The sequence below is a fragment of the Microtus pennsylvanicus genome, chromosome 15 (genome assembly GCF_037038515.1).
Source record: "Microtus pennsylvanicus isolate mMicPen1 chromosome 15, mMicPen1.hap1, whole genome shotgun sequence".
Classification (NCBI taxonomy): domain Eukaryota; kingdom Metazoa; phylum Chordata; class Mammalia; order Rodentia; family Cricetidae; genus Microtus; species Microtus pennsylvanicus.
The window spans coordinates 54,835,915-54,861,645 of NC_134593.1; the positions used below are offsets into that span (position 1 = coordinate 54,835,915).

The following is a 25,731-nucleotide window of genomic DNA, read 5'->3' on the forward strand; positions in this document are numbered from 1 at the left end:
CCCCAGAGAGATTCTACATTTTTGTCAAGCTGACGAAACTAACCATCACAGTCTTCAACCTTTGGCTACAGGGAAGAGCATACAGTTTGTTTGGTTTGTGTTTGATATGTGCTTGCGTGTGAGTGAGTGTGTGTGTGTGTGTGTGTGTGTGTGTGTGTGTGTGTAGGCCAGGGGTCAATGTTGGCTATTTTTCTTTATTGCTCTCCACTGGATTACTTTTTGGGACAGGGTCACTCACTGAACATGACGCTCACTGATTTGGTGAGACTAGCTGGCCTGCGAGCTCCAAGGATTGTCCTGTGTCCGCCTCCTTAGCACTGGGATTACAACAGTGCACACCACAGCACCCCAGGTGGTTTTTTTGTTTTCTTTTGTTTGGAGACAATATCTCACTATGTAGCTCAGACTAGCCTGGAACTGGCAATGTAGACTAGGTTGGTCTCCTCACGTTAAGCACTATAACTAAAGGTGTGGCCCACCATATAAGGTTAACACCATTTTTTTTTTTACTTGAGTACTGGACATTTGAACTCTGGTCCTGTCCTCATGTTTGCACAGCAACACCGTACCTACTTAGCTGTCTTCCTAGTTTCCTAGCTAGAGACACTCTCAAAGGTGTGATATAAAGAGGTGAATTGTCGGGCTTCTGGACACGCAGTCATTTTCTGGTAGTCATGATCAAGTGTTGAGGATTATTGCTGCGTATTGGGCACAGGTGTCATCATTGTGTAATTCCGGCGTGCTTTTACTTGCAAGGCTGTGTATAAATTGACGGTTTGGCCGTACAACCCAGGATTAAGTCAGATGACAGGGCACTACAGGTGCATCAGAAGGACAGCTGAAACCATTTCTTATTAATAAAAGTAATATAGGATAATGAATAGTCAAGGTGGCATGCCATGAATGGGTTGAAGTTAAATGTAGTTAAAAAGAGATGTTGATCCCCTTGGGACAGGTGAGTTGGACTTGAATCTGGGCTGATTACAACCATTGTGCTAAACTTAGGACAAGTGTTGAAAAATATTGAATTTCATTCATTCCTTTTTTCCCCTTCCTGAGGCAGGATAAATTTGCATGTTGTTCAAGCTGGTTTCAAACTTGCAATTCTCTTGCTTTAGCCTCTAAGCTGCTGGGTTGGTTACAGGTGCATGCCACTGCACCCAGACATATTCATCAATTCTTTAAAAATTTTAATTATATATTTAAAAATCTCCAAAAACCTGTTGCTGCTCATCAGTTCTGCTGACGGTTACCTACGTGGCACTGTGACTCAGTTGTTTGTGCAGAAGCAAGCATGACCTCGTTCATAGCTCTTCCACATGATTCTTGAGTTATGAGAATCACAGACTCTGTAGGTATTACGTTTAATTGCCACTTAAAGTGTCTTTTAAAAGATTATATTGTGATTTGGCATAACCTAAGACTGTTGCTGATGGAAAAAGTATGCAGAGTGGGCTTTAGGGTGATATAAATTACTAGGGGAATGACCCTCTTTCTTCCTTGCTCTCTGTCTTTTCTTCCCATCTCACCTCTGTCTTCTGCCTTTCCCTCTCTCTTTTTCCGTTTCTCATTTCTCCCCCTCACCAACAGTGTCTCTCTACATAACTAACACTAAGTTCCACTAACTTGGAACTCACTAAGGAGCAGCCCCAGCTGGTTCTACTTAGGACATTCCTCACCACGACTCTCCTGCCTTGACTTCTCAAGTGCTGGGGGTTGCAGGCATGTACCACCAGGCACAAGTGGGAACTCATACAGGGGGTGGGGGAGGTCTGTACATGTCTGTGACTGACTGCAAAAATACGGGCAGTGTTATTGGTGAATTTGCAAATTAGTCTTTGCAAGATGAAAGAAATCAAAACCCAGAATTAATAAATAAAGCAAATGGGCAGAATTTGGTCCCCTAGGAGAAAAAAAATCCCAAAGCCATATGGTGAAGGATATAGACAGTGGGAAGCTTAAACACTGGGTGCGATGGTACTAAATCATGGGCCCTATCTTGTATTTAGTGAGGCAGAGGCAGGCAAATCTCTGTGAGTTCGAGGCCAGCCTGGTCTACAGACCGAGTTCCAGGACAGTCAAGGATGTTACAGAGAGAAAACCTGTCTCAACAAACAAACAAACAAACAAACAAACAAACAATAAAAAAAAGGAGATTAGAAGTCAGATATATTTGTATGGTTTTGGGGGAGTCTGAAGTTCTATGGGGTGCTAGGACAACTTTCCTAAGGTGAAAGACATGTTGCCATCATCCTTGTTTGGTGAAGACCCTCCAGGGTTGATGCTTTGGGGTCACTATGCTCCTGCCAACAATTCCTCCTCCATGTTCTGTAGCTGAGCCCAGCAATCTCATTGCTTTCCCAAGGTAAAATTGGGTGGGATTGTATTTGGTTTGCAATTGGGATCTCACAGGGAGGCAAACATGGAAAGTGGATGAGGATGTTGTGTGGAGTACTAGCCAGGCAGTAAGAGGAGAGACACGGTATAGAACCTCGGGACTCTGGAGCAAGAGAAGTGGTCTGGCAATTCCCCTGGCAAGCCAACCAGCCTCAGCAGAGACTGGAACATGGCAAGCACCGCAGCAGAACCATGAACCAGACATTGCCAGATTTACCAAGTCACGAAGTTGGGCAGATACTGCAACAAGGCATCAGATAGATAGGAAGGAGTCAAAGGATTGGAAAAGCCATCGAGGTATAAAAATAATAGCCAGAACATGTGTGGGAGACTAAAGTTGGAAATTCCCCAAGAAAGACAATTTCAGTATAACAACATTTCCCCCACTTCTTAACTAATCTCTCCCTGAATTCCCTTTCTTGGAATCAGAATAGTAATATGTCAGGTCAAAATTCTGTAGTCATGACTTTGGACTCCTACATATCAAAAAGGACTTCTCCTTGTAATGCTATCTTTGTAATCTGCATCTGCCTCCTTGTCCCCAAGAATTGCTACCTTAATTGTGTAAACTTTTCTACATTTCCCACGTAATTGATAGATGGTCTTTCTGCATCCGCAATCATGCTCTTCCCCTCCCCTTTGTGACACTGAGATGGAACCCAGGGCTTCGTGCACGCTAGACAGGTGTTCTACCATTCCACTACTTCTCCAGCGTCATTCCTCATTCTTCAAGAATTTACTACGCACTGGCCATTGAGTCAAACCCTAAAAATGTGAAGAAAACGAAAATTTTATTACATCTGGAATCCAGAAATTTAGTGGGAAGGAGAAGATACATTGAAAATGCTGTTTAAAGTCCTTCCATTTGTACCAACATTTAGTACATTGTTTCATCTTTCGTAGAGGCTCCGTATTGTTTCTCAAGCAGAACTGAGTGTCTAGCTACCTATCACCTATATCGATCACCTGCCTATTACCTGTCTCTCCGGCAGTGAGATAGCTGGCAAAGCCAATATATCATTTCAGTATCCTCACAAAGAAGCAAGGAAACCATGATTCCAAGGAGTCAACCTCTGGCTTGGCTGCCTTAATGCTAGCAAACCCGTCCCAACCTCCGAGTGGGACTCCGTGACGCGTCCCCTAGAGTTTCTGGTTGGCATTGCACGAAAGTGAGAGCGCCTGCAAGCACGCGGCCCAGGTCAGCATGTGGCGCATGCGTAAAACTCGGGGTGCCCGCACGGGCAGGGAGAGTCCAAGTGCGAGGGGGAGGTCACCGTTGATTCTGGCTTTCTTTTCCTCGTGAAATGTGACACAGCTCATATTCCTCACGTTTTCTCTGCGTGATAACATAAACAGTGATATCCTACTGGCATCTCCGTAGGACGAGGCGAAGAGCCCGAGGTTGGGGACCTCCTCTCGTTGACCTCCCCCCGCGCGGTGGCGTTTGGATGGTGCCGGCCGGAGCGCGCGGGGGCGGAAGCGGCGGCGGCGGCGGCCGCTGTCAGAGCTGGAGAGCGGCCGGCGGAGTCGTCATGGAGGGTCAGCGCTGGCTGCCGCTGGAGGCCAACCCCGAGGTGAGCGCGGCCGGGAGCCGCAGCCGGGGACCGAGCGAGTCTGGAGGCCGGCGCCGGTTCGCCTGCGCGCGTCCCTAAACCCTCTTCTGTCTCGTTTCAGGTCACCAACCAGGTGAGTGCGGTGTCTGTCACCCCGGACCCCGGAGCCCTTTCTGCTTTCGCCTCCAGCCTCCTCGCTGCTGGCCTTCACCTCTGCATCCCCGAGGATTCAGGGATCTCATCCCGGGAGCCCCCTCCCCCCTCCCGCCCCGTCTGTGGCTGTGGGCGGCTCCGCCCCTTTCAAGCCACCACCTGGCTCCTGGAGATGCCCGTGCTCTTGTGTCCCTCGGCCGGACCCCAAGTCACCAACGCTGCCCGGGCCTTGGGGGTCTGAGGTTTGCTTGACGCTCCCTTGGTATCCCCCGCGTTCCTCTTCCCTCCTGGTTTGACTCTTTGCTGTTGCGTTTCATCATGTTCCCAGCCCCTGTCCCTTCTAGGTGACTAATTTGCTAACACTTCCTGACTCCCGGCTTGCCCACCCAGTTCTGGTAATTCCATCCACCAACCTATACAATGAAATCACCTTCCAGCAATCTTCTCTTGCCCCATCAAGTTGCTTCTCTTCCCTGCCACGCCCCCTTTCTCTTCCAGTCTGTAAGATGTGGACCATGTAGTTTTTGCCTTTTGTACCATACAAAGCCCGGTTTAACTGTCATGCAATTCTTGGCCACCTGCACTGAAGATTGGGGCTGGGGATGGCAAGTGAGGATGCTTTAGCTCCCTAATTAGGAAACACCTATTAGTGATAATTTTTTATTTGCACAAGTATGTATAGTCTTAGCCTGTTTCTTCTGCTCTCAACATTTAGTCCACCTTTGACCATGCTCTTTTCCAATATCTCCCTTCTCATCGCCAAAGGATAAAGATTTATCGTCTACTTTAAAAGAATGTTTTTTGAGGCCAAACATCGTGGCACATGCCTACAGTATCAACATGTGGGAGGCTGAGGTAGGAGAATTTTGAGTTTCAGCCCAGTCTGGACTGAGACTATGTCTCAAGACTCCCCATCTCGTCATCCCCCATTAGTGGTGTTGTTTTTGAATGTTGTTTTGGTTTTCAAAGATTTTTAGCAAATTTCTTATATAAAGCACGTAGGCTTTACGTTAGAGGCGACATACTTTGTCTTTTTTCAAAACATTTTTACTGCATTTATTTATTTTGTGTTTGGATAGGTGACAGGCATGTGGGGGTTCAGAGGCCAGCTTTCTAGACTCAGTTCACGCTTTCCCTCCGCTGAGTCCTTGATGGTGGCAAAAGCCTTTACTCACTGGCCCAACTCCCTGTATCTTATTTGAGTTTTATTGTGCGTTTTTGTTCCTATCTCAGTTCCTACCTCCTAGGTCAGGTGGCTGTGCAGAGTTCAAAGTTTAAAACCCAGCACTTACCTGAGAATGTCAACTCTCTTTTGTTCTCACCCTTTTGAACTCTGTCATCTCTTTTCCTAACACATTTTATCTTCTTCATCAAGAGAACAATTTTTACACTTTACCGATAAGTAAATATCTTTTGTTCATTGTCTGTCTCTTCTTAACCACTGTCGTCCTCTTGGTAGTAGCTTGCTAAGTTCTCAGATGGTACGACTCTAACAGTGTGCCTTTCTAATTACATTACCTCTCAGATACATCTTAGGATCCCTGTCAGTTTCCACAGACGCTGATGGTGAATGTGTCCAGTGGACAGCTGTGTGTTGAGGATGTGCCATTATTGCATTGGATCTTGTAATCTCTGAAGGAGGTGTGGCTATCTCATGGCTTAGGCCTTTGATTTCTTTCATCAGTGTTTGAATGTTTGAGCATATAGATAGCCCTTGGAAATTTTAGTTGGATACCTACAAATTGATGGGTTTTGGGGTGCTCTTGTAAATGGTATTGCTTTAAAATTTTGTTTTTGAGTTCTTTGCTATATATAGAAATCTAATTTAAAAATCTGCCTACATTCTCTACCTTGCTAAATCCAAGTGTGCCTCTCCCTTTTTTTGTAGGTTCTTGGAGGATTTTCTATACAGACAGTTGTGTTCTCTGCAGTCAGATGCTTATTCCTATTTTAAATACCTTTATTTCTTTTTCTTGTCTTATTGCACTTGGTCATATCTTACGTATGAATTTGAAGTATCTTCTTTCTGATCTCACTTCGGCAAGCATTTACTCTTTCATTCTGAAGTGTGGCAGGGATTTCATAGACGATTTCTCAGGCTGAAGAAGTTCCCAGTTTTCCTAATTTGTAAATATTTTTATTATGAATTAATGTTCAGTTTCCCCAAGTGATTTTTTTGGCACTTCTTGAGATGCTCATGGAAAGAAGAAATATTAGTATGTGTATGTAAAAGGAACAGTTATATGGCCAGTATTACTCTGGTACCTAAACAAGGCAAACCATAAGAGGAAAAACTGGACTTGAATCTTATGGATATGGCTATAAAACCCTTCAATAATAGATATGTAAAAGCACAGAACATACCCAAGAACAGCTTTTTCTTATATTTAAGGAAGATTAACCATTCAAAAATCAGTGTAATTAGCCTTATCAATTGATTAAAAAACCAAACAACCAATAAGTAAGCTTGTATAGCTGGACAGTTAAAGTCTATGATTTAACTTACATAGAACCTCATTTTTAGATGACTTTGATACATTAAAAATGCATTTAATTACATTAATTAAATAATATTTTGAGGTTACCTTTTGTATTACCAGTTGTTTGAACAGAAACTAGTTATGCTTTGGTGGTAAAATATTTTTGGTTTTCTGTTTTTCTTTCCAGTGGGAAGACAGGAAGTAAAATGAGGCAAATAAATCTTTAGCAGTTGTTGTACGTGCAATGAAGAAGTTAGCAAGGTGTTACGGTTGGAGCCTAGTAGATTGGCCAGTGACAGAAGGTCCCTCTGAGCTGACTTAACTGGAGATAGAGTTGTGTGCTGTATCTACTGTGCTTTGGTGTGGCGCGGGCTTCAAAATTCTTTTTCTAGCCACATATGATGACAGGCAACTATAATCCTAGCTCTGGGGAGACCTAAGCAGGAGAATCAAGACTTTGAGGCAAGATGGTCTACAGAGTGAGACTTTCTCAGATTTTTTCATTATTAGAGAATGCGTTTTTATTTAGAGAATGGGCAAGTATCTTAGAAGTAGTTAACTTTAACCAGAATTTTTTTGTTTATCAATGTCCACATTCTATGCAGGGCTAAGGATGGAAAATAAGTAGAAATTTGATTAAGTGACTTGTGATTTGGAGAATTATCCCAGCAGGCCTTGAATTCACCGTCCTGCCTTTGCTGCCCCGGGTAGGCTACAAGTACAACACCTGGCCATCCCTGGCTTCTCCTGTTTCTTTAGCCTAGTGGGGTCACAAGAGGACCACCTGCCAGTTACAGCCTTGGTACCTCTGAGTTTGAGCATTCACTGTCTTATGCTGTGATGATGCTTGGTGCTACATTAGAGTCATTGTATGTCTACAGCCTGAAGGTTAGTGTTAGCTGCTAGGCGTCATCTAGTTAGTTCCCTGTGTGGTAGCAGATCTGACAGACAGTGAATTTTTTATTTTTTATTTTTTTGTATCCTGTCAGCCCCTTTAAAGATATTTTATCATGCTACAGATTGGACTTAAAATAGAATCATTTAAAAAAAGAATTTAAGCTCTACCTTATTTACATATATATATTTAAATGGATAAAAGTAGCTGATGAAAAGTTGCAGATAACTGAGCATTAAGAAATCACAACTTGTTCAAATAGTATGGTTGATGATCTTTGTAACCATTGTACTAGACTTGGCATGTAGGGTTTTTTTTTTGTGATTTATCTTTTTAAAAATCTATATAGCCATTATCCACCTATGTCTGTCTGTCTCTCTCTCTAGTGTGAAGTGTTGTAATTTAGAAAATGATTTCCTTTTTAAAATAGGGAGCTTCCCTAGAATTATTCTTAGTTGTGATGTTATTGAGGAAGTAACATTTTGTTGTTTCATATCTAAAGGCAACTTAAACTACCTTGACATAGTTCTGCTACTTAATGTAAATGTTCCAAGTTAGAAGTAGAGTTGGAGGTCATTTGCTAGATTGTTATCAGAAAATAATCCAGGAATTCTCCTGTAAGTAGATCCTACTTTTGGGAGACAAGCAGGCAGGCCTTGATACCCTGTCTCCTGTAGCTTCTGCCTCACTTCTGTTTCCTGCCTTGTAAACTTCCACCACGGAATCTGGCACTGCTGTTGCTACCACCTCACCTCTGTCCTCCTTGTCTTCATTCTTGTCTAACTCACTTCCATACCCACCATTTCACAGTGCCTCAGTTAGGGTTTTACTGCTCTGAAGAGACACCAGAACTACAGCAACTCTTTTTTTTTTCTTGGTTTTTTGAGAGAGGGCATCTCTGTGTAACAGCCTAGCTGTCCTCCGGGAACTCACTCTGTATACAGGCTGGCCTCGAACTCACAGAGATCTGCCTGCCTCTGCCTCCTTAGTGCTGGGATTAAAGGCGTGTGCCACCACCTCCAGCCACAATAACTCCAATAAGGAAAACATTTAATTGGGTTATCGTCATGAAGTAAATTGTCTTCTTAGGCGTGACCTGAGCATATATGAGACCTCAAAACCTGCCTCCACAGTGACACAGTTCCTCCAACAAGAGCACACCTCCTGGTAGTGCCACTCTCTTTGGGGGCCATTTTCTTCCAAACCACCACACATAATATTTTTGTCACTTCAGTAGTGATCACACTTCTTACATACCCATAGGCTGCTTTTCTGTCATCGTGTCTCATGGCCTTTTAGTGGCATCGGCCACCTGTTCCATCCTTCCTGAAACATCATGCTTTTGTTTTTAGTTTTCTGATACGTGATGGTTTTTCTAAGTCCCCAGTTACTTCTTAGGTCATTTCCCTTCTGCCCTGTATGAAGTTTCTCGGGAATTCCTCTGTGAGATTAACTGTGATTGTCAATTTGGTGTGTATATCTGTAATGAGGATTTTCTAGATTAGGTTTACTTTGGTGGTGGGAAGACCCAACCAAATTTGTGGGTACCATTTCATGGATATAGAGTCTAGGTCTGAATGGAAAAGAAAAGTCACGGCTCGGCAGGTAAAGGTGCTTGCCACCATGTCTGATGACCGGAGACTTGTCTGTAGGACCCTCATGATAGAAGGAGAACACCAACTCTCGAAATTATCCTCCAGAGGTTGCTGTGGCAAGTGTGTACACACACAAAAAAAATATTTTAAAGAAAAAAATAGAAGACGAGCTGATGGCCAGCATCCTCTCTCTGCTTCCTGACTGTACATGGAGTGACCAGCTGGTTCATGTCCCTGCTGCCGTGCTTCCCCCACCACGATGGCCTGTAACCTCCAGCTGTGAGCCAGAGTGAGCCCTTCCTTCTTTTAAGTAGTTTTGGACAGTTGTCTGGTCACAGCACCAAGACAAGTAACTAATAGGTTTTTTCTATGTAATCTTTTCCTCGTGCAGTTTTCCCTAACGACGTTTCCTGTTACGTTGCTTTCATACTGTGTGTCATCACAGAGATGGCCCCAGTGGTCCTCTCAGCTTTCCTTCTCCACCATATTGAAAAGTTTTGATATTTCCATCTGGATGCTTACAATACCTCAAACTTAATATAACTGAAAAAGAAATGTGAATTTCCATCCTCCGTCTTCCAGAGGCATTGACGTCTCTCCTTTGCTCCAGCCAATGGTAGTGACTCTTCTGCCCGATCATGCCATTTTGAAGTTGCCTTAGTGTATGACTTGGATCTCTTCTCCATGTCTGCCTTCTGAGACCATTGCTGTCTAACGTTTTTGTACTTTTCTGATCACACCGACTGTCTTCACAGTGCAAGCCCTCAGCTGCTGTAGACGTCTAACTACTTGGGCTTGTTTTTCTTCCCTAAAGTCTGTTGTTTGTGCGCTATCATCCCTGCTTTTGGTTGGTATTAGAAGAATGCACACAATATCTTGTAATTTTCTGCTTCGGACACTAACAGCCTTCACTGCTTGTGTTTTAGATACAATGGAAGTGCCTCACTGAGGTCAGTTAAGGAGGCATTGCCCTTCTCTGCCCTGGCTGGGCTTCAGTTTCAAATGCTGAGGCTCTTCCCACGTCAGAGTCTTCACTTGCTTATCCTTTCCTTGAATTGTTTGACTTGAGATATTTTATGGCAATTTTTTTTGTCATTTATGGCTCAATTTCAAGTTTTTCTTTGGTGACATAACTTTTCTTGTTTTCCTTTCCTTCTTCTTCCCCACCCCTACTCTTTTCTCATTCCCGTTTTTCTTTTTACACAGGGTTTTGTAATGTAGCTGAGGCTACAGTAGTCCTCTTGTTTCAACTAGGATTGTAAGACTAAGCCACCATTGTAACAAGTCTTTCTCTATCCCACCATCTCCAAAATTGTGACACGCAAACTTCTTATGAAAGCTCTGCCTATAGCCTAGGCTTGTTTCTAATTAATTTTTATATCTTAAATTAACCCATTTCTATTAATTTATGTCTGTTGCATGGCTCTTGGCTGTTAATCTCTCCTACCCGTCCTGCTTACTCTGCACACAGATATTCCACAGCAACCATATTCAGTTAATTTCTTCAGAATACTTTGTGAAGTTATCTTATTTGTTTCTTTTCCCTTTGTTTTTTGGTTTTGTTGTTGTTGTCGTTTGTGAGACAGAGTCTCTGTGTAGTTTTAGCTGTCCTGGAACTGGTTATATAGACTCTGGCCTCACACTCAGAGGTCCTCCTGCTTGTGCCTCCTGAGTGCTGGGATTGAAGGCATGTGATACCATGGCCAGCTATGTGTACATTTTCTTTACCACTAAAATGTAAGTTCTTCGAGAGTAGAGAGCGGACTGAAGTGTCATGAGTGTCTCATGGCCTTCAAGGAGCTGCCAGCTCATAGATAGCAAAGGATGAGTAGAGCTTCTGAAGCTGCTTTTCTGCCCTGGAAAATTCCTCAGAAGTTTATGTGGTAATGGATCCTTCCCTGAATATTTCAGTCAACAGAATTTGTCTTCTAAGTTGCTTTGGTTTTTTTATTGCAGCAATGAGAATAACATTTAATTAGTAAAGTAATATTTATTTTTATTGGAACAAATTTTGCTTTTTTACAACTTTTAATTGTTCATTAGTCCTTCCATTCAAGGCATCTAGCACAAATCTAATTGCTCTTTCTTGATATTACTAACACGGAGGCCAAGGTTCAGTAATTTAAGTCCAATCTGAACATGCCATTCTGTATCAGTTACCTTTCCTTTGCTGTGATAAACGGCATGGCCAAGACAACTAAGGAAGAGTGAGTTTGTTTTGGCTTACCGTCCAGAGGCTTAAGAGTCCCTGCGAGAGGGGAACATGAGCTGCAGATGCCAGCATGGTGGTGGGAACAGCAAGCTGAGAGCTCACATCTTGAACCACAGACACAAAGCATGTCACAAACAAGTAGGTTGAGACTAGAAACACCCAAAGCCCACTTCCAGTGATATACTTCCTAGAGCAAGATGGCACACTGAAATCTCTCCAAACACCGCCACCCACTCTGGACCAGGTGTTCCTGTACATGAGCCTGTGGGAACATCCTCACTGAAACCATCACACCATGTCTCCCACTTTGAGGATCTTGGGTCAGGGTCTTTGGGGTCCTCCTCTTGTCGTTACCCTTTCTGAAAGTGGGTGTGTTCAGGGCTCTTCCATAATTCATGCTGCATCTTCTTTGCTTGGTATGGTGGGCTGTTGCTATTGTCCTGAATGATGCTTTTCTCAGAAAGCCAACATTGTGTCTCCTTTTGATAATTTTACTTAGTCCATATTGAGCCAGCGATGAAATAAATCTTTTTTTTTTTTAACTTTCACATAACATAAAATATTTTCAGTGATTCTCTATTCTCGGGTTGAAGAAATTTGATCTTGTTTTATTTATGTTTATTTTTAGGCAGTCTGTTAAAATTTATTTTTTGGTTCCTAAACTATTATTTCTCATTTAACTTATTTACCTTGTTCCATGCATAGCAATCACTACTAGTGTGCTCTTATTGGCCGTGATATGAAGCAGTTGCTAGACAGGTGTAGCTTTACAATGACTGTGCAGTTTTGTCCAGGTTGACTTAATGAACATCAGATTGTAGATAAGGAGCTAAAAGTCCCAATCTTCTTTAGCTGACAAGAAAAAGAGTATACATTGAATGTTTAGTGTAAACCAGCTTAAGTCACATGCAGGCATATAGATGGTAAGGTATCTATTGAAATGTATTCATTTCAGTTCAAGAGACACCTGGCTTGACCAGGTATATAGTGCTTAGCAATACAAGCAGAGACTGCATGTTTGTTTGTGGCTGCCCATCCCAAAAAATCACACAGAAACTGTATTAATTACAACACTGTTTGGCTAATAACTTAGGCATATTTCTAGCTAGTTCTTACATCTTAAACCATTTCTATTAATCTGTATATTGCCACAAGGCTGTGGCTTACCAGTAGGTTCTGGCGTCTATCTCCTTTGGCGACTCTGCCTACTCTCTCTCTACATCTCTGTTCAGATTTCCTGCTGACTTTGCTGTGCTAAACCATGGCCGGAGCAGCTTTATTCATTAGCCAGTAAAAGCAATGTGTATATAGAAGGACATCCCACATCTTTTTCCTTTTCTGTCTAATTAAAAGGAAGGTTTTTAACTTTAACATAGTAAAATTACATATAATGAAACAGGTATCAAGTAATAATTACAGTTATGATATTTAATCCATTTATATTTGGCAAATTGATGAAAATATCATTTATCCTATCTTTGTGAATCTAAAGTTTTATATTTAATTTATCCTTTATCATAACTAAGAAAAACTATAATTATCTGTCTTTAACTCTTTAAAGGCCCCAGAAGAATATAATATTACCTAAATAAGCAAGAATTGTATTGTAAGTAACTTTCAAAGTTTTAGAATTGACAGAGACATCTTGCTGCCTGGACAGTCACCCAGTCACCCAGAGTTTTTTTTTGTTGTTGTTGTTGTTTTTTTTTTTTTTTTGTAACGTTGGGGCACCCATCTTTAGCCTAGAGGCCCATAGTATCTGGCAGACTTTTTTATGAAGATCTGTTTTGCCTTGTACTGGTAAAGTTTATAAATTGCTTTTTTTCTGTGTCTTGCAAAATGTCTGGCAGTTTCTTCTGTGAAGCAGGAACCCTGAAGGACCATCCCATCTTTTGGAAGTTCAGCAGTCACTGTTTTTGTGGGTTCTGCATGTCCAGTTTATACAGCATACCTTAAAGCAGTCTAGGCAAGAACAGTTTCTTGCCCAAATGGCTAGCCTTGTCACATTCAACGCAAATTTCATAATGACTTTCTTCAATCCCCATCTGCCTCTCTGAAGTAATTGGTGCTGCTTAAAGCAGACATGTCTCACTGTCAAGAAAAGTCTAAGTTCTTAAAACATTTTAAATGCCATATTTCGTAGTTCTTTCAAGTGTTAATGATTATCTATTTAACTGAAATATATCTTTGTATATCTAGAAAACCTAACTAACATGACTACAAGTTTTACTATTATAATTGCTATTTATTAATCCATAATTTTTAAATTATATATTACATTTTTCAATGAGCTACTTAAACACAATACTTTAAACAAGAGCAGAAATACATACACACACACAGTGTAACAAATTGACCTTAAATTTGTATCAATAGACCAAAGTCCATACCAATGTAAAGCACTCATCTCTATGTATCATATCCCCCTTTAAATGAAAACAATCATTTATAAATAATCATTTTGAGAATTTGCGCATAATTTTCTCCAAACTGCTTCCTGCTGTTGGGCGAAGTATTTTTAGGGTTTTTTGCAGACCTTTTGGGGTCTTGTTCCATCAAACCACATTAGCCTGGACAGAATCCACAGGTTCTCATCTTCTGTAGAAACAAAAGCAGAACCTATTTTTCAAAGTAAAATAACCTTAGAGTTAAATTTGGAACTCAAGATACCTTTATGTTGATTTAACTTAGTAGCCCCTCAAAACAAATGTCTCTCTGCAGTCAAAAAATTCAAAGAAACACAATAATATATATAATTTGTGTATATTCCATCTTTATGTGGCTTATTTTTCTTTATTCCTTTGATCTATTTCTGTCTGCAATCTTTTATATTACTTAACACCATTTACTTCTTTTTCTAACTGTTCATACTTCCCTCCTTTCTCCCAAGCCTATGTATATTCTTAAAGCACACTGCCTCTTTTAGAGGTTCTTTTTTGCCTCTCTCTGTCTAGGACCAACTCCGCAGCCCTGCCTGTTGGTTCTGCCCCATCCAACATGGCGGAGGTATGTTTACCACCTCTGCTAGCCATGCTCACTGCCCCAGCTCCTGGGTGCAGCAGGTCTATGTTGCCATTAAGCAACTAGTAGCACTGCTCACAAACCCCATTTGAGTAAAGGACCTGCTGAAAGAGCCAGCACAAACCAGGAAGCTGTCTCTTAAAGAAGCCACACCTCTGCTTGCAACCAGCAAATGAGCCTATCTGAAAACAAAAAATGTGACTACCAAGAAGCTGTGTTTGGCTCCCATTTTTGTTGGTCTAGAAGCCCTCTTTTTAAAGCTTTATTAGGCTTTGTTAGTTCTTATTTGGGTCCATGCCCCAAATGTTGGGTGCTATTTTATATTCTTTGGGCATGGTCTCATGTACTATAAATGCAGACAAAAGGTGTGCATGGGCTTCTTGGCTGCTGGATTTGGGTCCAGTTCCCATTGCATGCAGAGGACTGTGGATCGCTACTCTTTCTGTGAGTTCATCCCCAGATAAATAAGCCTTTGTTATACTCCATTCCAGGCTATTGTGGAACTCCTTTGTACGCCAGCATAGCAGTGGGAAACAATAGGAATTTCTTCCCTTAACACTGAACCTTTTTTCTTTTTTTAATCTCTTTTTCTTTTTTGGTTTCTAAGTAGGATTGAATATTAAGACTGGCCTATAACAGTAAATCTGGAGAAAATGGAGGCAAATAGAAACCTTTTCAAATGTGCCTATGAACTTTACCAAGCCCTGAAATCATTAGTAATGTGTTGAAGAAGGTCATAGTCCTTGCTCTCTGTAGTTCTAGACCATGCAGCTTGATGGAGAGGTGAAAGCAATACCCACGAGAGGTTCTTATCTGCATTTCTATTTATTTATTTACTTTTCCAAGTGTTTGCCTACGTGTGTGTCTGTGCAATGTGCACTGTGTTACTTTTTGCTTGATACAATACAATATCTGTCTTCAAACTACAGGAGTTATTTTTGGGTATCAGGATAAACTGTTGAAGGAAAATAATTCATTGTTTAATTGATGCATTTTAAAGCCTGGAATTAAGTTCTTAAGGTGACTTGTATATATTTTGTGAAGTCCTGGCCATCATATTCAGTACCAAAGTAATAGATTTGAAAACAGGTTTGTTTAATATGTTATGAGTTTTAACTGCTATTTGATATACATTGCTCTTGTCCTAGTCTGTCCATCGCAGACTTGCTTTGCTGTGTTCCTCACCTCTCAGACTATGGTATACTTGACAGATAAGGATTATATGTATTTATGGTGTACATTCTGTGTTTTGAAAGTGCTGTCTTCTCCATTGTTACTGAACATAAGTAATACTGATCACAGTTCTTTCTCTATACTAGATCTGTGGTGCACACGCTTGTTGATCATTTCCCTGTTAATATCCACAGGTTTTCCTTTACCACTTAACCTTTGCTGCTTTTTCTCTTAATAGTTTCTCAAACAATTAGGCCTGCACCCTAACTGGCAGTTTGTTGATGTGTACGGGATGGAACCTGAACTTCTCAGCATGGTACCAAGACCAGTGTGTGCAGTGTTACTCCTCTTCCCTATCACAGAGAAGGTAATTGTAAAGCAAGATACATAGTTTCTGATAAGTGCAGACATTTGATATTGTGTTGAGACATAATCTCTAAAAACAAATGATGCCTTTGTTGCATATCATCATAAGGAAGTACTAATGTCTTATTAAAGTAAAAGATTTAGATTATAGATTGACAATAAAGTCTGTGTTGCTCTTTTACCTTTAGCTGTTTTTCCCTTGGAAGATATGGTTAGCTTGCCTCAGCTTTGGTTTAATGCAGCATTTAATACCATTTTCATGAATATTCTTTGATTTTTCTTTTTTCCCTCCAAGACAATGTTTCTCTGTGTAACAGTTCCAGCTATCCTGAAACTCACTATGTAGACCAGACTGGCCTCAAACTCACAGAGAGCTGCCTTCCTCAGACTCCCAATGCTGGGATTAAAGGCATGCACTACGACTGCCTGGCTTATTCTTTGAAATTTTAAGTAGATATTTAAATATTTATTATAAAACATATTAATAAAGAATATTCAGGTTTGCAACTTGTAAAGCATATAAACAATATTGATTGTGATTATAAAAGCAGACCTTTGTTTATTTTAAGGAGGTAGGGGAAACTGATGGTATGGATCCATTATTTTCAATACAAACTTGATTTGGGGACCATCGCTAAACTTAGATACGGTTTAATTGAGAGAATGTATTGGGCATGATAAGTAGGTATCTTAGGTCTCTGTGTTTCGGTGTGCATGGAGCAGAGTTGGAATGCTGTGTGCAGTTTAGGACATCCTTGTAGTCCTCCCTTCTGACTTTGGACTAGGAGCAGTAGGATGAGCTCAGGCCTTCTGAAAGCTGAGAAGTGCTTGTGGCCGTGCTGACATGTGGCTGAATTGACAGGTGCCTAGATCACCAACATGCAGCAACCTGCTTCTTGGTGACACAAGTCCATTAGTTGTCCTTAGGATAAATAATATAGCAAGTTTGCTTCCTCCTCTGTGAGGACTCTGCAAAACAAATTATTCAATAAGCTATTTTCTCCATATTTGTAACAGTCATAAAAATTTAGTTAGGATTTTTTTTCTTTCTCTCCCCTCCCCGCTGCCCTGGCTGACTTAGAATGCTCTGTGTAAAATAGACTGGCCTTGAACCCACAGAAATTCCTCGCTTCTGCCTCCAGAGTGGTGGAGTAAACTGTGCACTGCACAGCTGGTCTTCATAGAAGTTGTATAAATTATCTAGTTTTAGTTCAAACAAATTTAGTTGTTGGGTTTGTGCTTAATCTGAAACTTGTAGGAGAGAAAGGACAAAATATTATTCTCCAGTCCAGCGTTCTTTTCACCTTTTTTGATTACTTAATAAGCAGTAGGGATCTATCCTCAGACTCCAGAAGTAATGAGTAGTTAAAAAAGAATTGAAAGAGAAAAAAAGAAGTCACTTGTTGATAGCTTAGGCTTCTTAAATTTTACGTTTTAGGGGTTTTGTTTTTATTTTCAAATAGGATCCTAGTTAGCCTCTATTTTGTAAACCTGCCTTGGCTTCTTGATGCTCGATCCCAGATTACATCTGGGATTTTGTCGTGCCCCGATACAGTGTTATGCTGACACAAAATGCTGGCATTATAGGCCTGTGTCAGCATGCTTCACATAGCTGGGCTTTCTTAGCTGATAAAATATGAGGTCAAAATGCAGTGACCCCAGATGGGGCAACATGAGCTGTAGATATACTTAATCGTTTTATTCAGGCTCTGTGTCTGTTTGTCTCTGTGTCTGTGTATCTGTGATGCTGGGGATTGAACCTATGACTTCATGCATCCAAGGCTAGTGCTACTGTGGAATTATACTTTCATCGCTGATTGTACGTTTAAATGTTATATTTTAAACCAAGCTGTTGCAAAGGTAATTGTTTGTTATATATTTGTTAGATGTTGTGGAAAGTGTTAATGCAGATTGCTGTGTGCCTCATAGTGTGGTCGTGCCAATGACTTTAACAATGGCATATGAAGCTGAGTGCCATGGAATTTGCCTGGAGTCCATGCTACTTGAAAGGCTGAGGCAGGAGAATCATTTGAACTCATGTTCCAGAGCAACCTGTCTGAAAGCAAGCAATGAGTGAAATAGTAATGCAAGGCTGTCTTTCTCTCATGCCTTTACTGGCACAGTGACTGTTGCCAGTCTTTTGTCAGTCTGGTAGATGACAATCTTACTTTAAATCTTTTCTTATTATGTTCTAAATCTCATCATCCATAGCCTTTCCTTTACAAACTTGAGTCTTCTTTTTAGTGTGTGGTTTTGCATGTGGACTTTTGACTTTTTTCCCCACTAGTATGAAGTGTTCAGAACAGAAGAGGAAGAAAAAATAAAATCTCAAGGACAAGATGTTACGTCATCAGTGTATTTCATGAAGCAAACCATCAGCAACGCCTGCGGGACAATAGGGTTAATCCACGCCATTGCAAACAACAAGGACAAGATGCACTTCGGTAAATCTTTTCTGTTCTGGTTTCCCTGCAGATGTGTTAACTTGTTCAACAGTAGGGGGTGCCCTGACTCTCAAACTAGAAAGCAGTGCCTCCCTTCTTTTGTTATGGGACTAGACGATGAACCAGGAGCGATGTTAATCCTTCCATTTTTTTATATTGTTGATGAACAGGCTGAGCAAAATACATTGGACTTAGTTATTTATTCCAAGAATCTTAGATTCTTTACTTACCGGTTAAAGGATTTCTACCTAAGAAAATACTGTACTACTTTTGTTGTTAGTTTTTTTTTTTTTTCTGTAGTTAAACTTAAATTTTTAATCATTTTTGACATTCGTAGAATCTGGATCAACCTTGAAAAAATTCCTGGAGGAGTCTGTGTCAATGAGCCCTGAAGAAAGAGCCAAGTACCTGGAGAACTATGACGTCAGTACCTTCTTTCTGTCTTGACCCATCGATGGGCAGCGTTACAGGATTATAGGTTCTGTTTAGTGGATGTCTTGAAACTATAGTTTGGGGAAACATCATTTGTCATATCCATTCCAAGGGCTTTTGTTTTTTCAGGTACATGAAATATCTATAATATTGTCCGGTTGACAGCTCTGTGTCCGGGGCAGAATGAACAAACAAATGCAGTTTGCAAATTAATAGCTGTACTCTCTAATTTAATTTGAAATGATTATTCTAAACATTTATTAGTTCTGAAATTCTTATTTTTCCAAAGGCTTTTTGCCTTTTAGTAATATCAATAGATCATGTTCTTTGAAATTAGAAAAGCAATATGGTGTACATTTATTATTGTGCTTAGTGTTCCAAAATAGTTTAGTTGCTTGAAGTTTCATAAGAAATCTTTATTTTGCTTAAAAGTAAAATAACATGACAGTTGCCAATAATTCCACCAGTGAACAGTAGCTATCCTTGATATTTTTATAGGGAACATAGATGTATATACACAATTTTTTAAAAATTTGATCACACTGTAATACTGTTTTATAACTTGCTTTTTTCACTTATCACAAACGTATTAACACCAGTAAGTATATGTTTAACATTATTATTCTAATGGCTGAGTAGCTTTCCATTTTATAGTATATTTAATCAGTAAAATAATGTTTGAAATCTAATAGTTTTCCTTCTTTCTTCACTATTTAAAATTATTGCAAATGTGTATTATTGTGTCTGAGGTTTTCAAACCATCCTTAATTTCATATATTCACATACATTAATATATCAACATAGTTACCCCTAGAAGAGAAATTGCTGATCAGTTTGCATGTCTTTATGGCTTTAATACTTATCACCTAATTGCTAAACATAACAGTTATACTTTCACCCCTGATTTTCTATTGTGCCCATTTTTCTGCATCTTCGATAATGGTGGGTATGATTAGAGCATTTTTAAGTTCAGATAACTGAATTTCCTAGCTTCTCATAAACGCATGCCTTTTGCACCACGTTATTAAATTGCTGACTGAAATGCATGAGTAAGCATAAATTCAGCCAGAGCTGCAGGAGCATGCACCTTGGAGAGACAGATAAAACCAGCTTCTTCAGTTTCTGTGAGCTGCCGCTTTATTCCAGGCTCAAGGGAATAAAGTGTTAAGTGTGGCCTCGAACATTAAAGGAAGCTAAATGACCCTCTACTTGCACTGTGCAAGTTAGAAACTATGAGCTAGTGGGTTTCCCAAAGCTTAGAAGGTTTGTGGGTCAAAGGGACAGCAGTGATTTGCTTACATAGATGCAGTTCTGAAAGGTGTAGTGCTAAACTGCTCCTAAAGTTCTTCCAGTTTCCTGCCTCGTTACAGGATTTTAGGTGGGAAAAGTTGAGCTTTGTTTCATTTAAAGGTTGGATATAGTTGTTTTATTTTTTGTAAACAGTTTATATTCTTATTGCAGGCTATTCGAGTTACTCATGAGACCAGTGCACATGAAGGTCAGACTGAGGTATTTCACATTTCTTTTAAAACATGTTGCTGTGTGTAAATTTGACCTTATATTGTAGAACTCTGGCTTTGGAAAAGCATTTGACTATCTGGGTTTTCTTTTTGTTTTTCCTTAGAATTTGCTTATGTAACAGCAGTAGTCAGAGTGATAGCAAGAGAAATGTTTTTTTCCAGGCTGCTAACATGCTACACGGATGTCTGGTCCACGTTGCCGGATCCTTTCACAGGTTGCAGATTGTGCGTTCTTTGTTTTACTCAGCAGGTGCCCAGTTTCTTCCTGTCTTCCACATACACCCAGTTTTTATGTATGATCTCTGGGCATCACTATCATGCCTTGCTCCCAGGACAAAAGAGAAGGAAGAGGTGCTCAGGGACTTTGTTCTGTTCACCGTGGTGATCTTCAGGTCTGCACTGCAGCGAGGCTGCTGGGTCATTCTGATCACTCTTGCCTCTGTCTCCTTTACTCATTTCTCCATTCCACGTCTTTTCTGCTCTTCTCACGCCCTAACTCTGGAAGGAACTTTGTCAGAAAAGATTCAGTCAGAATGAACGGAGTTTTATTAATTCGGTTGGTGTATTTCCAGCACCAGGATAGTGTACTACATTTTCTTCATATGTGACTTGAAATCACACCTTTTAGAGAGGTGATTGTTTTGGAAGAAGGGAACCAGTGGAAGGGAGATGATGTGGGGGCGAAAAGAGGACAGTGAGGGAGATCGTGATCAAGTGTGCTATATGAAGTCCTGTTATGAAAATGTCATAATAAAACTCATTGCTTTATACAACTAAAAGTCACATTTTCACATGTAGGATGATACTGCTTATTGGCTTTAAAAATTCTTGGAAAAATTAGATTATTATTAAACCCTTTTTTAAAGGTGAAAATACTTTAATACTATGATATAGCTGTAATTATTCTTCTTTCAAACTGCGTTACTGTGAGTGTTTGACTAATTGAAGCACTAGGTGTCCTTGTAATTGTCCCTTCTAAGCTGCTCTCTGTCTCTTTCAAAGTTGTAGACTTGAGTTTTACTCAGTTTACAGTAGGAGGTGACTTGGATATTCAGTGTTCCTGTTGTTTACATGCTTGTTGGATCCTAAGAGAGTTTTGGTTGCAGTGTTGTTTTGGCATTAAGACTGGGAATGAGCTGGATCAATATAAGAATATCGTACTTCCGGAATATTTGCCTCGTGGTGCCTTCTTTCATGTCCTTTCTGGGTCTTCATCCAAGTTGTGGCTTTAGTACCTGAATGATAGTCACATCTGTTTTTGTTCAGGCTGAAACTTCATCATCCTTTGTGATGGTGGATGCCAGTTGGCGGTCATGGGAATGATCTGCTGACATTTTACAATGTGTTGTCCTTGTTTGAGGTTATTATATGTGCCTTCTTTTCTGCCCTTTATTTTCCTACAGTTTTAACTTCATTGTATTTCCTGAAATGTAATTCAATTGGAGACACAAACTTTTGTTTTCCTACTGCAGTGACTCTCAAAGGTGGAGTGGGAGGGATGTAGCAGTTTTTAGAGGCTTCTCAGGCCTTTCTCCCAATGAAGTTAATCGCCTTACCACTTTCTCATCTCTCACAGTCGAGACTCACTGCTAAAGATACGCTGCTTATGCGCATTATGACTCTAACACATCGTGGATTGAAGAAATAGTTTGAGGCTCATATTCCTCACATTTCTGTGTCAGTTTCGGCCTCTTTAAGGCTTCTTCTAACCCCTACTGCTTTGGCTATTTATCTGAAAATATTTCTTTCTACCAATGTCTTATTGATATTTTTCTTATAATTTCTCTTTATGAATAAATTCTCTTAGCATCTGCATTTCTGATTTCTACTTAACTTTCAAATTAGCTTCAATGTGACCCTCTAAATAAAGCACTTCTTATAACCTGGGTATATTTTATTGATTCTATGCTCTCTTTCATGTGACTTCAGTATTTTGCATTTATTTATTTTCATATCCTTTTTTAGTTATTTAAAATGTATTTTTTCAAGCCAAATGTGGTAGTGTAAGCTTACAATTTTAGCACTTAGAAGGCTGAGGCAGGAATATCAGCAGTTTGATATCACCTGATCTACACATTAAGCTTGTCTAATTAAACAAACAATGATGTATGTTTTTATACATTTTAATAATTCTAGAATTAAGACCTATTTAAACTGTTGTCATAATTTACTTGCTATTATTTCTACCTTAGTGGTATATAAAATGCCTCCTATAAGTAGTACCTTAGCTTATGAGGTGGGAAAGTTTATCTTTTATTGTGGTTCTTAGGTCTAGGATTGATGTCTGGTTTATTTGCCCATTTTAAATTATTCAGAACTGTCCTTTACACATAGGCTCACTACATATTTACTATTTCCAGTATTAGGTCAGAAATGTCTTTAGTGGTATGAAAACTTAAAAAAAAAAGTCTCATTGGCTAGGGGTATGGCTTCAGAGTTAGGACCCACAGCAGCTAGGTCACGGACGGCGCTTGTTACTAAAGTTCCAGGTTGTCTGAGCCCTCCTCTGCCCTCTGCGGGTACCTACACGCGTATGATGCAAACAGTAAGACACACACCTTTAATCTTAGCACACAGGGGAGGCAGGAGCAGGAGAATCGCAGACTTTTAACCCAGCCAGATCTACATAGCAAGCTCCAGACTAGGTAGGGATAAACAATGGAACAAAACCCAAAAGACAAAAATCTAAGTTTTTTGGGGTTCTATAAGAAACATTTTCACTAGAACATATAACATTTTTATATAGAAATTATAAATAGAAATTTATATCAGAAATTTGGATAGTAGGCCCATTTCACTTAGTTTTGTTTACTTACTGAAAGATACTGCTTTAAATAAACAAAAGCAACTAAACTTACAAAACAGGAGAGTGGGATACAGTAGGTTTCAGTGGAGGAGTCTCTCTCCTTTGATTTTTAAATTTACTCCTTCACCATTTTGTATTCGATTCTAGATAGTAGAAGTGTCGTTAGGTTAATTTCCTCTTAACAATGCTAAGAAATGATTCAGAGTGTGTGCTGCTTACTCTGTAGGAGTTTTAGGATTACAGGTATTATCACCCTTTCCAGATGAAGCAGCTGCCGCACAGTGAGGTTCAGCTATTGTCCCAAGGCTTTGCCAGAACATGAGCTCTAGTCCTGCCAGCCAACAGGTGTGAGCCCCCGTGCCGGGCCACACAGCAAAACAAAATGTCAGTAGGCAGATTGTGCAGCCACTTTATGTTTTACAGGAAAGTGATGATCTACCTTGGGTGGAAATGGATTGAGTGAGAAAGTAAATGGATTGTCTGTACTTGCACATTCCTCCAGTAATTTTGTGATTTTTTTTTCTTTAAAGCGCCGTGTTAGAAAATCTAGTGAGATTATTGTATTAGGCAAAATTTTCATCAGTAAAAGTGTTTGTTATTCAACATGTATGCTACAGTAATATGTGACCCAGTGCTAAATGCAGCTAGATATTTTACTAGCTACTGATTTGAAATGACTATGATTAGGAATAAGCATATTTGCTTAATTTAAAAAGTACTCTAAGTATCCAATCTAAGTCCTTTCAGAATATTGGGAGATTGCTCCAAGTTGCTATAATCTGGGCAGTTACCAGATTACCTGGTAGGTTAAAAGATTCTGTTCAAACATGATGATTTTGTCATCCACCATGACCAAGTAGGATTCATCCCAGAGATGCAGGGATGGCTCAGAATACAAAAATCTGTCAGTGTAATCCACTATATAAACAAACTGAAAAACAAAACAAAACACATGATAATCTCATTAGATACTGAAAAGACTTTTGACAAAAATATAACATCTTTTCATGATAAAAGTTTTGGAGAAAGCAGGGATACAAGGAAAATGCCTAAATATAATAAAAGTATTGTGCAACAAGCCAACAGCCAACAAACATCAAACTAAATGGAGAGAAACTCAGAGCGATCCCACTGAAACCAGGAACAAGACAAGATTGTCCTTTCTCTCCATATCTATTCAATATAGTACTTGAGGTTCTAGGTAGAGCAACAAGACAGCAAAAGGAGATCATGGAGATACAAATTGGAAAAGTCAAACTCTTACTATTTGCTGATGATATGATAATTTACATAAGTGATCCCAAAAATTCTGCCAAGGAACTTCTACAACTCATAAAAATCTTGAGTAATGTAGCAGGATACAAGACTAACTCAAGAAAACCAGTAGCCCTCCTTTATACAGATGATAAGTGAACTCAGAAAGAAACCAGAGAAACATCACCCTTCATAATAGCCACAAATAATATAAAATATCTTGAAGTAACTCTAACCAAACAAGTGGAAGACTTGTATGACAAGAACTTTAAATCTTTGAAGAAAGAAATTGAAGAAGACACCAGAAAATGTAAAGATCTCCCATGTTTTCGGGTAGGTAGAATTAACATAGTAAAAATGGCAATCTTACCAAAATCAGTCTACAGATTCAATGCAATGCCTATCAAAATCCCAGCAAAATTCATCACAGGCCTCAGAAGAACAATACTCAACTTAATACGGAAAAACAAAATAACACCCAGGATAGCCAAAACAATCCTGTACAGTAAAGAAACTCCTGGAGGCATCACAATCTCTGACTATATACATTACTGAAAACAGCCTGGTATTGACATAAAAACAGACAAAAGGACCAATGGAATAGAATTGAAGACCCGGATATCAAGCCATACCTAATTTTTGACGAAGAAACAAAAAATATAAAATGAAAAAGAAGCATATTCAACAAATGGACCTGGCATAACTGGATATCAACATGTAGAAGATTGAAAATAGATCCATATCTATTGCCACGCACAAAACTCAAGTCCAAATGGATCAAAGGCCTCAACATAAAACCAACCACAATGAACCTCATTGAAGAGAAAGTGGGAAGTGCACTTAAATGTATTGGCACAGGAGACCACTTCCTAAATAGAACCCCAGTAGCATAGACACTGAGAGAAACAATAAATGGGACCTTTTGAAACTGAAAAACTTCTGTAAAGCAAAGGACACGGTCAACAAGACAAAACGACACCCTGCAGAATGGGAAAAGATCTTCACCAACCCTACATCAGACAGAGGTCTGATCTCCAAAATATACAAAGAACTCAAGAAATTGGTCATCAAAAGAACAAATAATCCAGTAAAAAAAAAATGGGGCACAGAGCTAAACATAGAAGTTTCAACAGAGGAATCTAAAATGGCCAAAAGACACTTAAGGAAATGTTCAACATTCTTAGTCATCAGAGAAATGCAAATCAAAACAGCTCTGAGATTCTATCTCATACCTGTCAGAATGGTCAAGATCAAAAACTCTGATAACAGCTTATGCTGGAGAGGATGTGGGGTAAAGGGAACACTTCTGCATTGCTGGTGGGAATGAAAACTGGTACAGCCGGTTTGGAAATTAGTATGGCGATTTCTCAGAAAATTAGGAAACAACCTACCTCAAGATCCAGCAATTCCACTTTTTGGGATATACCCAA

At 39.8% G+C, this 25,731-nt stretch overlaps 1 protein-coding gene across 5 annotated transcripts in view; it reads left to right on the forward strand.

The window, feature by feature from the left end:
- The first annotated feature begins 3,862 nt into the window (after positions 1-3,862).
- Positions 3,863-25,731, forward strand: part of Uchl3 (ubiquitin C-terminal hydrolase L3) — a 48,443-nt gene continuing 26,574 nt past the window's right edge. For 2 of the 5 annotated variants that reach the window (XM_075949598.1, XM_075949602.1), the window contains exons 1-5: positions 3,863-3,980; positions 15,718-15,846; positions 18,133-18,289; positions 18,627-18,712; positions 20,183-20,230. In XM_075949598.1, the coding sequence (XP_075805713.1) occupies positions 3,930-3,980; positions 15,718-15,846; positions 18,133-18,289; positions 18,627-18,712; positions 20,183-20,230 (471 nt within the window). In that variant the 5' untranslated portion in view covers positions 3,863-3,929. Of the gene's footprint in view, positions 4,084-4,865; positions 4,959-15,717; positions 15,847-18,132; positions 18,290-18,626; positions 18,713-20,182; positions 20,231-25,731 lie in introns of those variants that run through there. The other 3 variants (XM_075949599.1, XM_075949601.1, XM_075949600.1) reach the window with 3 other exon arrangements.